General features: G+C 40.7%; 2 protein-coding genes across 2 annotated transcripts; both read right to left on the bottom strand.

Moving 5' to 3' along the window:
- Positions 1-2,177: 2,177 nt before the first annotated feature.
- On the bottom strand, positions 2,178-2,774 carry GCK72_003399 (uncharacterized protein; the record flags this gene model as incomplete). Its single annotated transcript, XM_053724033.1, has 1 exon — positions 2,178-2,774. The coding sequence occupies one exon, from the start codon at positions 2,772-2,774 to the stop codon at positions 2,178-2,180; it is 597 nt and encodes a 198-aa protein (XP_053592678.1).
- Positions 2,775-4,589: 1,815 nt separating this feature from the next.
- On the bottom strand, positions 4,590-10,678 carry GCK72_003398 (uncharacterized protein; the record flags this gene model as incomplete). Its single annotated transcript, XM_053724032.1, has 8 exons — positions 4,590-4,864; positions 4,914-5,122; positions 5,608-5,755; positions 6,548-6,783; positions 6,829-7,140; positions 7,908-10,248; positions 10,487-10,546; positions 10,597-10,678. The coding sequence occupies 8 exons, from the start codon at positions 10,676-10,678 to the stop codon at positions 4,590-4,592; spliced, it is 3,663 nt and encodes a 1,220-aa protein (XP_053592677.1).
- Between the last annotated feature and the right edge of the window lie 4,683 nt (positions 10,679-15,361).

Genomic DNA, 15,361 nt, shown 5'->3' with positions numbered 1-15,361 from the left:
ATTTTTGAGATTTTCTAGCTAAAAATGACTGAAAGTGATTACTGACATGAATTTTGGCGAAAAGAACGGAAAATGTGTCGTAAATTCATATTTTCACGGGTTTAGAGCGATTTTCCAGCAAAATTATCAAAAATTCCTCTTTTTCTCAAAAAATCTGATATCGCTAAGTTTTTTGACTGAAAACCGGCTGAAAATCATCGGAAATCTCTTAAAACATCAATTTTGTAAAGATTTTTAGCCATTCTTGTGATTTTCAGAAGGTTTTCGACCTATTTTCAGACCAAAATTTCCAAAATTTCGATTTTCTGAACCAAAAACAAAAAATTGTTAATTTGATTGTTCCGATGATCTCGGGTGTTTCGGGTATCAAATTTCCACCATTTTTCACTAAAAACGCCTCAAAAACCGCCTGGAACAGTCGTTTTTAATCATTTTTACCAAAATTACGATTTTTTTCGAAAAATATTGAGATTTTTAACTATTCTAGAGAGTTTTGGTGCGATTTTTGTCAATTTTACATTCTAAAATGTCTAGAAATTGCTCTAATCGGGTCTAGGCTCACTTGAGAACTGATTCTGGCTGGAAAATTGCTGTAAGATTGGTAAAAGCGGATTTTTGCGAAAAAAAAACTAATTTTTCTCTGAAAAATGACGAAAACAGCCAGAAACTTGATAATTTAGCCAATTTTTTAAGGAAAATCCGTGGAAATTCGAAAAATACTGTCAAAAATCTTTTAAAAACTTTAAATTTCGAAAAATTCCAATTAAAATCGCGATTTTTCAATTTTTCGGCTAAAAATCTCAGAAAAATAGAAATTTCCACCATTTCCAAAGTTTCCAGTCACTCTGAATGTTCATTCTCCACTAGAAATTGTTGAAAACACAAAAAATTTCCGAAATTTTAAAAAAAAAATCGAAAAATCCCAAAAAACCAGATTTTCGAAACAAATTTTACGATATTTCCCGGCAAAATTCATACAAAAAACTGGCAAAAGCACATTGGGTAGATCAAAAACAAATTTTAAAAAATAATTTTAAATATTATTTCGAAAAAAAATTATTTATCGCCATTTTTCACAATTAAAACACTAATAACCCAATTTTTAATAAAAAAAGACAAAAAAACTTACGTTGTCTCTTGAAAACTGTTTTGTTTTCCCCATTTTCTCCTCTTATATATGTCAAAACACCGTGGGAAAATCACGATTTTCCCACGACCCGACCGTGGGAAAGTGTGCATTTGTGCGTCACGGTGTTCACACCGAAATTGTCTACCGTAGTCGCTGCAAAGGGAGGGAAGTTTGAATTTGAGTGGTTGAAAAGTTTTTCGGGGGAAAAATCTGTTTTATTGATTGTTGGGGGGAAAAAGGGGTTTTAGGTGTGAAAAATGTGAAAATATTGATAAAAAATAGGAGAAAATCGAATAAATCATATAAAAATACCGAAAATGTCTTGAAAATGCGAAAAATGAGTGAATTTTCAAACTTTCATGGCGAAAATAAATCTGAAATTTTTGATTTAAGTCTAAAAGCGATTTTAATTCCAAAAAATGAGTAAAAATACAATTGAAATGTTGAAAAAACAGAAAAATCTTAAAACGAATTAAAACTTTCGATTTTTTTTCTCTTTTTTACCAAATTTTTGAATTTTTTTCTAGTTTTTCCTCTCAAAAACATAATTTTTCTCCTATAGCACATCCTGATCCTGAAAAATTCTTCTAATTACCGCTTTTCTACACCTGACGTCCGCAACGAAAAATATTTGAATTTTTTCCGAGTCGCGTTGCGTGCGCGTCGCGGTTTTTATTGAAATATACGACAAAAAAGCGTAAAATTTGAATTTGGCGCTCAGCCAAATCTTTCTTGACACCGTGCCAACCATTGTGCAGCGGAGCGCGTTTCCACTACCTTACTCCTCGCACTGTTTTGCAAAATTTTGAATTGTTCGCTTAAACGTGCTCCGTCGCTCAGCGGTTGGCACGGTGCTAAAAAGAACTTGGCTGGGTGCCAAGCTCAAGTCAAGCGTGTGCTTGTCGTATCTTTCAATGAAAAACGCGACGCACGCGCAACGCGACTGGCGCAGTAAATTCAAAACAGCGCCGCGTTGCGTTCGCATCGCGTGTCTGAATTTTAAATTTTTCTCTTCAAAAAACTAGAGAACAGCTTCAAAAATATACATTTATTTATATATATTTATATACAGAGAGCTGGGATAAATGGAGGTGGTGGAGGGGGCTGAGATTGCAACATTATCGAACTTTCCGTCTTTATTTTCCTCTTCAAAATTGTTGAATTCCTGGAGGATTCCTTTTGTTACTCCACTTTCATGATTTCGGTGATAATAGCCAATCAACTCATTTCCATTGAGAAATTTCAGCGTAATCATCGTGATATAATCGATTTGACAGAGTTTTCGATCCATATTCCGGTCACACTCCGAAGAAAACAAGGAGATGACGTCAACTTCATCGATCCTTTGGAACAAATGAAGCGCCCTCGAGATGTACTTCAGCACTTTTGTGAACAACTTTTCGAATTCCTTGTCGAACAGGTTCGTCCTCGATTGGCATTGAATTCTTAACAGAGAATCCGTCTCCTTTCCCACAAGCTGCTTCAACAAATCATTCAACTTCTTGGATTTTTGGGCTGACTGTCCTCTTCGCAGTTTTGTCACAGTTGTGACAGACGAACCTTGAGCTGTCGTGAAAACGATCACTGCACCGGGAGCACGGCAGGATTTCCTCGACGGCGAGATTGATGTTCTCGGCTTTGACATACTCCTCCTTCTTTTCTCCATTCCTGGCGTTCCATGACCGCTGTCCTGGAGCGATTCGAGGGATGTTCGCTGTCTGATATTGAAGATCTCGATCGTCGGAATTCTGAAAAAAAGAGTTGTTGAGTTGGGATGGGTAACTTTGTGTTTATGCTAAATATCATAGTTGTACGGAATGAGATTTTTCGATTTCCGGAATCCGGAATCCGGAATGACGAAAAAACCCGGAATTCCGGAATTTCGGAATCATTCTTATATATAAAACGCGTGTGAGATTTGTCCATCTGTCCCAATGTCCGCAAATTTTGAGAAATGAGAAAGAAAGGCGTTGATCGAGCCTTAAAATTGGACCACTCGGCCATGCTGACACTTACGGGAAAGGGTGGCTAGGTGAATGAGGAGAGGCCAGCCGGATGAAGCGCCGAAAGCGCGGCAGCCAGGCTGGTGATTCAATAAATTTGCAAGGCCAAGGCTAAAACTACTTTTTTGGATTAAAACCATTCAAAAACCGGAATCCGGAACCGGAATGTCAAAAAACCCCGGAATTTCCGGAATCCGGATTCAGGACAACTATGCTAAACATGCGTTTACTAGGAAAGGATACCGGGTCGAAATGAAATTACGGTGGTTGTAAAGGGGGATTTTCAAAACTATTTTGAAATTTTGCTCTATCCCGGGAAAGGACAAAATTGAGCTCAAAATTTAAGCTCTGGTCTTGGGCAAGACGTCAGGGTTTGGTTCCTCCGGACGCTATAGTTATTTTTATTTTTGAAGGAATGGATTATATCTATTTTAAAATTCTTAATCAGCGTTTGATTGCATTCTGAAGTATAGTCAAAAATTCAAATTTTTTTAGCCGGCCCATAAAAATTCTCGTCACGACCCGACCCGTTGCAAGTCTGAAAATTGAGACATACCTTTTCAACCTATCCTATCGATATCATCCAGTTTCAGCACCACCATATAGACACAATCTGAAAAAAGATATATTGAACATATCTTATAAATAAAAAACTCACAATTCACAAAAAATCAGGGATATATTTATAAAGTTGTCGACCGAACCATTCAGTAGGTAGTCTTGGTTAATCTACCCTGCAACAAAATTGTTAGAACATTATAAGAAAAAGAAGCGGAAAAGCTGAAAAGAATAGGTGAAAAATGAATTCTAACAACTGTCATTTGCATAGGTCACTTCACTGCTCTAGCCATCTGCGTCTCTCTCTCTCTCTCTCGTTTTTCTCTGTTTCTCTCATTTTTCTATACTGTTACTATCGAAACGGATGTCGTTTGAAAGTAACACCTAAATGGCTTTCGTCACCTGCGTCTCTGTTTTCTGTTTCTCTATTCATCATGTTCTATCAAACTATTTGTTGCTAAGGAGATTTATATAATCTCTAATCAAACTTGACGAGAATCGTCCCTCTCCAATTGTAAGGGAATAACTTATCCATTATTTTGTCCATGTCTCAAGGTCCGGACTTTGCCCTGATCACATCACCCACCCCAGAAGCAACCACTGGGCATTTGCATATTTGAGTCATCTAAAAATGTTGAGTGTACCAAAGTGCTTGAGAACATATTTGAAAATAATTAAATAGAAGAAAAAGTTATCTGTTCCATTTTTAGACAAAACTAGGTTAAACTATTGCTAGTTGAATGGTTGCGAAACGTGGTAGTTGCGAATCGTCGTAGTTGCGAATTGTCGCGGAGAAAGTTTACACTGTAGCAAGGTTTCAAACTCCAAACTAATGACTTTACAAATTTATATCATTCATTCTACAAGAAATATCCATAAACTAGTATCCACGATAGCCATCAGTGTTGTCCACGATTTGCGACAGCATCTCTACCCTCTCGCCATCCATTATATCCAGCTACCAGATCATTATAAATAGCCTCTTCTTCCCAATCGAAAGAGTCCTCCTCTCCTTTACAGTACTCATTTACATACTTCGCAATTGCATAAACACAAAATCCGTAGAGACGGCCGTTGGAGATTGGATACGGTCGAGCTTGATGAATTGCTTTCATCGTACTCTGGAGACTCGGTTCTTCGCGCATTTTCATCGATTGAATAGCATGCATGATAACTGGAAATTAGGATGGGATTTGACTTGGAACAAGGAGTTGGCAACTCACAAGTAAAAGGTCCTGATCGAGCGACTCCATTCCCACAAACCACCATCAGAGTGTTCTTGACAATAACTTTTTTCTCTTTCTTCTCCAACATATAAATGATATGAAGAATCGTGTCCACATTGCTCGGTACGTCGTCGTCATCACGCCATCCTTTATAAAAGTAGTGGGTTACGTCGAAGACATCATTCCTCCGGGGCTTTTTTCTATTTCTGAGATCAGGAACTATGAAAGTTTTGTAAACTATGTTTGTAGATCAGATCTAGACCTTCATTTTTGCAGTTGACAACTTTCTGATAGCTCCGCCCACTTTTGAGATATCCGTCTTCAAATATGCCTGCGGCACAAGAATCGTCTGGGGCGCTTTTGGCGCAAAAAGGCTGCATTGTTGGATCTTGTTGAATACCTGGGGCGCTAAGATCCCTGCGGTGCTAGAATCCATAAGCTGGCGCGCCTTCGGCTCAAAAGTGGCGTTTCGTATCTACGGCGTCAAAATGATTATCTACAACTGTCTGGGGTGCCTGAGGAGCTAGAATTGCAATATAGAATCTTCTGGGGCACCTTCGGCGTAAAAATGATTATTAGGATCCTGTTGAAACAGCTATCATTAAAGGCGCCTATCTCGAAAATGGGCGGAGCTACCAGAAAATTGTCAACTATAAAAAGTTAGCCCGATTTTTGATCTATAAGAACTCACGGCATCACAACACGAATTGTACGAATCTCAAGATCACTATCACGTTCATATATTGTCTTTTTGATACATTGCAGCCGTATGTTCTTGTTTCGAATTTCCATGACTTGCCCTTCCTCTTCCGGAAAATAACTCTCCGCTTGGACTTCACCTGAAATTTTGAGATTGTTTAAACTTTAAAAATTTTGAATATTAGATATTTGTGAAGCGCGAGTTCAGAGCTACATTTTTGTAGTTGACACTTTTTTGATAGCTCCGCCCACTTTTGAGATATGCGCCTTCAAATATGCTTGTGGTGCTAGAATCCATGCTCTGGCGTGCCTTAGGCGCAAAAGTGCCGTGCCGGCGACGCTTGAATGATTATCTACAACTGGCTGGGGTGACTGCGGCGCTAGAATGCATATATAGAACAGGCTGGGGCGCCTTCGGCGCACAATTTATAGATTCGAGAGGGATGAAGAAGAGAGACGCAGAGAGACGGGGCGTACTCTTGGTAGACAAGCTTTGAAGCGTTATATCTCAATATTGGGCGAAGTTACCAAAAAGTTTTCAACTACAAAAATAAAGATCTTGAATTAAGCTATCTTTTTGTAGTTGGCACCTTTTTGTTAGCTCCGCCCACTTTTGAGATAAAACACTTCCAATTTTGGCTACTGTGAGTTCTCGTCGTTCGCCTGTCTGCGTTTCTCTTCTTCCTTTCTCTCGCATCTGTTTATCGTGCGCCAAAGGCACCCCAGTTTGTTCGAAAGATGCTTTCTAGCGCCGCAGGCACCCAATACTGTTATAGATCAGCATTCTAGCGCCGCCGACATACCAGGACACTTTTGCGTCGAATGCGCGCTATCCAGCGCCGCAGCCATCTTTAAAGGCGCATATCTAAAAAGTGGGCGGAGCTATCAAAAAACTACAAACTACAAAAATGTAGCTCTTAATTATATCTTACCGTTGCTGTTGATCCACGGACAAAGCTGAACAATTTCGTTAGCATCCGATTGTCTGACTGACCACCAGAACTTGCTTCTTGTCTCAATACGGCGTTCCGCTGATCTCATCGGTCCTTGCGTTATTTTACACTGACGTTGATTGGGCAATTGGAGGAAACTCTGGTGTAAACGATCTCCTGTCTCACCATATCCATACAATTCTATATAAGAAATTTTCGGGAGCGGGGTGTTGAATCTGAAAGTATACATTTTTAGCTAGAAAAATGGTATGCTTACAAACCTGCACTGTCTCCTCATATCAACAAGTTCGGTGTCTCTAAAAGGATAACACGCTGCCGTATCAATTGCACATGTCTCCTCAAAATAACCATAGAACGTTTCCAAGTTGCTATAGTCCGATCGATTTCTGCTTCTGTACGCGACGAAAGCTTGATTCAGCGTTCTCAAAAAGCTCTTCAACGTTTTAAACGAGAAGTCCAGATACCAGCCAACCGGTTCGATGGTTGTCATGCATTTCCAGCATTTCTTTGCCCCAAAAAAGCAACCGACGACGGTGATTACTATGGCTATGCCGATGAGCAACCAGAAGTACCTGTAAAAAAACCAATGTAGATCAAAAGACTCCTCAAAAGACTCCATTTTTGCAGTTAACACCGTTTTGATAGCTCTCCGCACATTTAAGATATGCGTTTTCCAAGATGGCTGCGACGTTAGAATGCTAATCTACAACTTTCTGGTGTGCCTGCGGCGCTAGAATCGTCTGGTGTGCCTGCGGCGCTAGAATCGGCTGGGGTGCCTGCGGCGCTAGATTCGGCTGGGATGCCTGCGGCGCTAGAATCGGCGCAAAAATTGTTAGTAGGTGGGAGAAGAGGATCATGTTGAAGCAGCTATCTTTAAAGACGCATATCTCAAAAGTGGGCGGAGCTATAAAAACGTTGTCAACTAGAAAGATATAGACTAAGTCCGGGGCTACATTTTTTAGTTGAAAACTTTTTACTAGCTCCGCCCACTTTTGAGATATAACGCTTCAAAGCTTGACTACCAAGAATGCGTTCCGTCTCTCTGCGTCTCTCATCTCCCTCTCTATATATATATTGTGCGTCAAAGGCACCCCAGCCTGTTCTATATATGCATTCTAGCGCCGCAGGCACTCCAGACAGTTGTAGATAATCATTCTAACGTCGCAGACATGTCACGACACTTTTGCGCCTAAGGCACGCCAGATCATGGATTCTAGCACCCCAGGTATCTTTAAAGGCGCATATCTCAAAAGTGGGAGGAGCTATCGAAAAATTGCCAACTACAAAAATGGAGCCCCATACTTGATCTACACAACTAGCCTAAAATTTGAATACTTACAAAGGCATGGACTCATCCGACTCAACCTTCTTCTCAACTGTAACAGTCACCACTTCTGGCATCTTCCCTTTCTGGTTTGAGGCTGTTGGTTTGGTCACAAGTTTTGGTGGCGCCGGAGTCGCTGACATCTGTTTGGCATAGCTGAGGAAAAACGAGTCCAATGCTTTCAGGGTGTTCTCAGATTCTTCGAAACTTTTCTTGTATCCACTTGCAAAGTTGAGACCCAGGGACTCTAAAAGTTTCAGGTCGGCTTCAACCTTCTCCAGCTTCTTGACATCTTCTGAATCCTTCACGTGTTGTTTCAGCTTTCCCAGTGTGGACATCAGACTTGAGGTATCGAAATCAGTAAGCCCTGTGACCATCTTGGCGTTCTCAAAAATAGAAGAATGATTGGCCAGAATCGTGTCATTCGAGAATTGCACAGTCTTCTGAAACTTGTCGAGGTGACCATACATCTCCAGAATCTCCTTCGGAATCTTCTCCAGCAAGTCGAGATTCTTCAAATCTCCAGAATCGTTCACCAACACGCTCCGATACTTCTGAATGACTCCAATATCCAACTTCACCTCCGATCTTCTATCCAACGCCTTCTTCATATTCCACACTCCTTCCACGGCTCTCCCAATTGTCATCGAGTGTTGCTGTCCGTTCTTCAGAAGCCCCAACGCCCCAGTCTCTTTACTTCTGAATCCTTTTTGAGCCACCATTGCATTCTCCATCTCCTTGAAACTTCCAGCCAGTCCATTCAATGCATTAACCGTCTTCATGCCGCTATCCATCGAATCCGCAAATTTTTGATCTCCATGTCTTGACCGTATCCCTTTCAGCGACTCCACCATTTCAAATACTCTATCCAGATCCTTTTTCTGCAGACAATCGAAATACTCAGCATAATGGCCAACACTGTTATGATAGGCATCTAGATCATTGAATTTAGCCACCGCGTCTTTTGACACGTTTTGGATAGTTGTTACTTTCTGAACATTGACTACTTCTTGAGCGAGTGATTGGATGTTTTCCATGTGCTTTGTCAAGCTCTCCCGGTGTCCATAATCTTTGAACTTATTGACGATTTCCTGGATATTCGGATTGGTTCCAGCCTCCTTACATATCTCAATGACCTCTGCACACCATTCACCAATTTCCGGATTCTTCAGATATTCTTTGAGAAGTTCCGTTTTATTCTTCAACTCCGCTATCATTTCATCCACCTTCTTCAAATAATCCAACAGAACTTGTACTTCCGCAAAATCCGGCTGGTCTGGATTTGATGGCCGTTTTTCAGTACATGCATAAGTGCCAACCATTTCTGCCTGGAACTCTCTTGATCTCGATTCAACAGTTTCGAGTTCCTCAATGAACGTAAACATTGTTCTGGCACTGTCGACAACTTCTTTAGATACCAAAATCCCTTCAATCTTAGATGTCGATGGCTCCAACGTCTTCAGCTCACTCAATGCAACCGCAAGACTGTCCGTATTCACTATTTGTCTGATCCAAGCAAACTTCAAATCACGATGGACAACTGGAATTTCAATCGAACCGTCAGGAAATCCTGCCGTGTAGTTGAGAGACTGATGTTTTGCCAGACGAGATTTCAGAAGGTCCCGAATTAATCTGACTTCCTGGCTTGCGTCTTTCACTGGCTTAGTCTCGTTTTGGATGGTTTTGAAATAGTTCAAATACACTCCTGCTTTTTTTTCAGAGACCAAAGCTTTAGTAGCGTGATCCGTATATTTGACTACTCCAGCGTCAGCCATCACAATAGGTGTCAATCCAGGAGTTGTTGGTGAAGAATAGAGATTTGCAACGTTTAGAGTATTTGATGCATTATTGATCACTTCCAATTTTGGTGCTAAAAGTTCCAGTAGACTTTTTCCTTGAGTGGGATTGGCTGTTGTCATTTCTGCACTCATCGAGACCCACGAAGTTGCCGCTCCCTTGATATTTGAAACATCCGTCACCTCCACTCCAGAATCCGCCAACTTCTGAATTCCAGCTTTGAACTTCGTCTTCTCCTCCTTCCACTCTCTTATATCTCCCATTCCCTCGATCACTTCCAGAATCGTCTTCAACGCAACAAACGACCCCTCAATATTTTGAATAATTGTAGCCGGCTGAAGTTTCGATGGCAGCTCCTTCAACGCAGTGATTGCTCCTTGAACTTTTGTGGCATCGATCGAATGGATGTCGGATGGAAGAATGGAGCCAAGATGGAACAATTCAGATATCAATTCATTGGTCGGAATGGATCCGGTGATGAGGCCATGTTGAAGGTAGATAGCATTGGTGATACGAGAAACCATTTGAAGCTGTTCGAGGGATTTGGTGAGTGGGTCGTCTGGAAAATTATATTTTGAATTTGCAATGCCTAGGTGGACAAAGTTCCGGGCTCCAAATTTGTAGTTGACCACTTTTTGATAGCTCACCCCACTTTTGAGATATGCGCAGTTGAAGATGGTAACTGGGAAAGCGAGAGAAGAGGCGCATATATCAAAAGTGGGAGGAACAATTGAAAAGTTGTCAACTGTCAAATTGAAGCGCAGAATTTGATCTACATAGCTAGTTAACAAATATACCTCCAGCGTTCCGGAAGAATCGACGATTAGAACGAGTTTCAGTGATGATGGAAGCACTTTCTGAAAATAGGATTTCTTGTTGAGTTCTTGAAATTTGTAGTTTTTCTTACCGTTTATTTTTTCTAATGCTTCAAGCGGGTACACAATCTGATTTGAGCATGTAGCAATAGTTACAAACGTAACCATACTCATGAGACCTAAAAAAGGACTGAATAGATGATACCCTGGTGCAAGCAACCGCGATCCGTTGAAGAATACGCAGTTGCACACAAAACTCACTCAAATTCAGAGCCATCTCCGGTTAGTTGCTTTCGCCGCAAGTGGAATCAATCAATAATTGATAAAGGGATGAGGGGAATGAAAATGATAGAAATGGGGACATGGGGTCACTAAAGGGTTACTGTAAATGTCATTTTTTAATAATAGCTATTTATACGTGAGAGAATGTTGGGAAACGCATAGGCTGATATTATTTTAATTTTAAATATACAAGGAATACAGAAATAATTATGTGACGACGTGCAACAGGCGAGTTCAAAATCGATTTTGACCTTTGGAAGATGAATCAGAACGTCCAAGTCGAAGTGGCAGTACTCTAAGGCGAGATATTGAACGGAATCTAAAAAGGGATCAGGTGCTTGGAATGTATGAACTGAATTTACCTGTGAGTCTCACATTGAGAAGTTTGACTACGTTTTCATGATTGATGGCAGAAAGTGCTCTGACTTCTCCAAGTTGGATAATGTTTTCATTGCCACATGGCACTTTTTCATTGCCACAATGCATCCAGAGTCATGCCAACCTTTCTGAAAATTAAAAGTGTTTAAGGATTACGAAGATGCAAATTGTACCTTCCCAGTGTGGCATGAATTGAATATTGGTCGGAGCATTAAAATGTTGAGCAAATGGAGCGGTGAAGAAGTTCATACTGAAACATTACTAGTTATTTTTAAATATGCTTATTTGAATTCTGAGCGTCTGTCTGGTGTGCCTGCGGCGCTATAATCGTCTGGTGTGCCTGCGCCGCTAGATTCGGCTGGGGCGCTTGCGGCGCTAGAATCGTCTGGTGTGCCTGCGGCGCTAGAATCGTCTGGGGCGCCTGCGGCGCTAGAATCGGCTGGAGCGCCTGCGGCGCTATAATCGTCTGGTGTGCCTGCGACGCTAGATTCGGCTGGGGCGCCTGCGGCGCTAGATTCGGCTGGGGAAAAAGTTTACCTTATTGGTCTCCTCTATTGAACCATCTTCAATCTGGTAACTGTTCGCAACTTTGCTGCTTTCTTGCTTTGCGAGCTGCTGACACCATTTTGCACACAAGTAATAGGATTCACTGAAAAAAAGAAATAACTGGTAATTGAAATTGAATGGAAATGCATATAAAGTACCGCCACAAGGTTTTGGCCAACTTTGAGAGTGTGTCATGGTAATATTGATTGTCCCATCAAGTAGATTTTCAATAAATTATATAGAACAAAGGTGGAGATTCATTTTTGTAGTTGACAGCTTTTTTGTACACGCGCTACCTATCAAGTTACGTATCGACAAAGTAATTTCTCCCTCAAATCAACCATTTTCAGTGTAAAATAGTGCAATTTTTGAGCTGTTGTCTTAAAATGACCATAACTTTGTAGGGAGTGTCTGTACAAAAAAGTTGTCAACTACAAAAATGGAGCTCTACTTTTGGTCTGTTTGATCCTCTAAAAAGTTATTTTGTGGGACAGTTACTTTTACTATGACACCCTCTGGCCAATTTCAACTAAAAATGGTCAATGTTTACAACCACTGTATTAGATAGTAAACCACTGTACAAAAGAAATAAAACGACGATCGAAAAACCGTGTAGAATTTCTGATGAGTCATTCATTGCTACTATTTTCCAAAAAAGTCGATGTGATTGGAAAATTCAGAACCCAGGGAATGACGGACCGAGTTGAACTTTTTCTATAAATTTGGCCATAGGTAATTTCGACCCTGAGGATTTCAAATCTGCAATAAAAATCTGCTAAATGCTTCTGTGAACCGAGTTATGAGCCGTCTCCCGACTAGCCTCCCAACTGCGCCACCGATGGTTGGAGAAAGTGGGGATGTGTTGAGGGACACATTTCGGCAGACCGCGTTGACGGCTTATAACTCGGTTCACAGAAGCATTTAGCAGATTTTTATTTGAAATTACCTATGGTCAAATTTATAGAAAAAGTTCAACTCTCCGAGTTCTTATTTTTGAGAATGAAATCCGGAAAAGGAAAGCGAAAAGAAACAAAAACTTGATATGAACACCCTGAAAATGTGTTCCTAGAAAACCAATCTATTTCGTTTGATACTGAGAAACAATTTTGCGTGTGTAGAAGTGTTGGGTGGGGCATTACGACGGGAAAAAAACTAAATTGCTTCTTGAATGTGATTGAATATATTAATCATATAGCTTAACTAGTTGTATGCTCGGGTCTGACTATAAGGCTCAAAGAAGTGCAGGTGGGTTGTAAATCGGGAACTGGCCGACATAGACCCATAGCGTGTGCTCTATGCCACCACCGGGCATAGTTTGATGAATGTTTCTGGAAATCGGCTACTAATTTCAAAAAAGTAATAGACCGAAATGTCAAAGAAAGTCAACATGACCAAAAGTAGAAACTCTAGGTCACTGCGCTATCATGATTATACTTCTATGAATTGCAAAAACCGGTGGCCAAATTTTGATGGGCTAGGATTCCAGAAGGCCGGTTTTTGAGGGTTCCTACACTTTTTGGGCCATTTTTCTGAGTTTTTGACAGAAAATCACAATCTCAGACGGCAAAATGATGAAAGTCTGGTGGGTTCTGTTTTTTAGCAAAATTTTCTGAATTCTTGTGTTTTTTTGAGGAAATTAGACGATTTTTTGCCTCACAAGAACAAATTTCTGCGAAAATTCATTGTTTGGTGGCCTAGAATCCCAAAACTATTTTGTTTAATAAAAAAGTATTAAGTTAAACATATTATATCTGAATTCTAGAGCTAGCACGCTGAGAATATCCATACTTACCTCATTGAGCTTGACAATTATCCACCAACCAATAAAATAACAGCAATAAATAACTAGAATTCCATAAAAATAGTAAGAAAAGACCGAAAACTCACATATCAGTCTAAAGAGAGCGTACTGGCTATCCGTCATCTGCTGGGGGTATATATACTCAAGGAAAAAGGGGGCGGAGCTTATTGCGGGACGGCGGGCGGTGGAGATGAAAGGTGTCACGCGAGGGGGGAAAGAAGGAGGGGGTGTCTGGTGACCTTTGGAATGCTTTCCACATTATTCAAATCCCATAATAGTCTAAACAAATGTCGCCAGACACCCTTCCTTAGCCGAATACCGCCAACCGTCCCGCAATATCCTCCGCCTTTTAGTTTATGCAAAAACTGAACAACTGAGCACTTTTTTATGATGATTGGAAAACTGTCTATTCATTTATTTTTTAAAATCTATTTTTTGGAAACATGAACAGCATGCAAAATAGCAACAATGAATTAAAAATTTTTTGTGTATAATTGAATATAATTATTGAAAAATATAAAGTCACAATATTTTTAACTATAAATCGGCTCCAAGTTCGGTAGTGTCCCACTTTTCGTGTTCTTGTTGGCGGTCGAAACTCGGTGTACCTTCAAGGTAGTGTCCCTGCAAAAATGGTCAACTACAAAATTATGTGCTATTTTTTCTCTGTTGAACACATAAATAATGAAACTTCTCGGAAAATCCGAAATACACTATCAAAGTTGGTCATTTTCCACTGAAAACAATCAAAGTGACAACTTTTTGAGTGGTACTGACTAGGGAAGGCTTCCAGGTGACCGTGGAGTTATAGGTCGAGACCTATATCATTGGAAAGCTGAGAAGACGTTGATTCCAAATATATATTCAGTTTTTGCCCTCAAGGCCTGGTATTCGAAAACAATTAGGTCAAAGTTTGGACCCCTGACACGTCGGTAAGGCAATGACTTGTCAGGGGTCCAAACTTTGACTTCGTTTTTCTCGAATATCAGGCCTCGAAGGCAAAAACTAAATATATATTTGAAATCAGCGTTTTCTCAGCTTTCCAATGATATAGGTCACGACCCATAACTCCACGGTCACCTGGAGGCGTTCCCTATTGGGCGGTAAGGAAGCCAAAGAAAACTCACTGATTCTTTTTGTTTACGTGGAAGATGAGAAGACTCATTTTCATTACTTTCCGGTCCAAACGCTGCACGTGTAGCCATTGTCATAACCAATCGTGGTCTATTCAATGAGTTCCTTTTCCGATATCCTTCATATGCTTCCAGATTCTCACAACCATCTGAAATTCAAGTTGTCTTCCTTTAATTTAACATACTTTTCTGTATCAACGAACCTCCGGGTCAACTTCGTCAGTACCTGATTTGTTGTTTGGACATCAAATCCGGGTTTTCCCATTAAAGAGAACCCATCCCACGTTCCAAATATCTTTTTTTGGTGTAATTGGCATCCTCCAATTAGTTCTTTTGGAAAGTCCCACAAACTCTATGCGAAATCAGCTAAAATCGAGCTGAAAAAAGAAATTATGAAAGTCTGGTGTGCCTGCGGCGCTAGATTCGGCGCAAAAATGGTTGGTGGGGATATCTTGTTGAATTTTTTCGCCGAAGGCGCTCATGCCGATTCTAGCGCCGCAGGCACCCCAGCCGATTCTAGCGCCACAGGCACCCCAGCCTATTCTAGCGCCGCAGGCACCCCAGCCGATTCTAGCGCCGCAGGCACCCCAGACAGTTATAGATAAGCATTCTAGCGACGCAGGCACACCAGACAGTTATAGATAAGCATTCTAGCGCCGCAGGCACCCCAGACAGTTATAGATAAGCATTCTAGCGCCGCAGGCACCCCAGCCGATT

The sequence above is a fragment of the Caenorhabditis remanei genome, chromosome I (assembly GCF_010183535.1).
Source record: "Caenorhabditis remanei strain PX506 chromosome I, whole genome shotgun sequence".
Lineage (NCBI taxonomy): Eukaryota > Metazoa > Nematoda > Chromadorea > Rhabditida > Rhabditidae > Caenorhabditis > Caenorhabditis remanei.
Note: the sequence above shows the minus strand (reverse complement) of the source record. Positions and strands in the feature narration are given on the sequence as shown.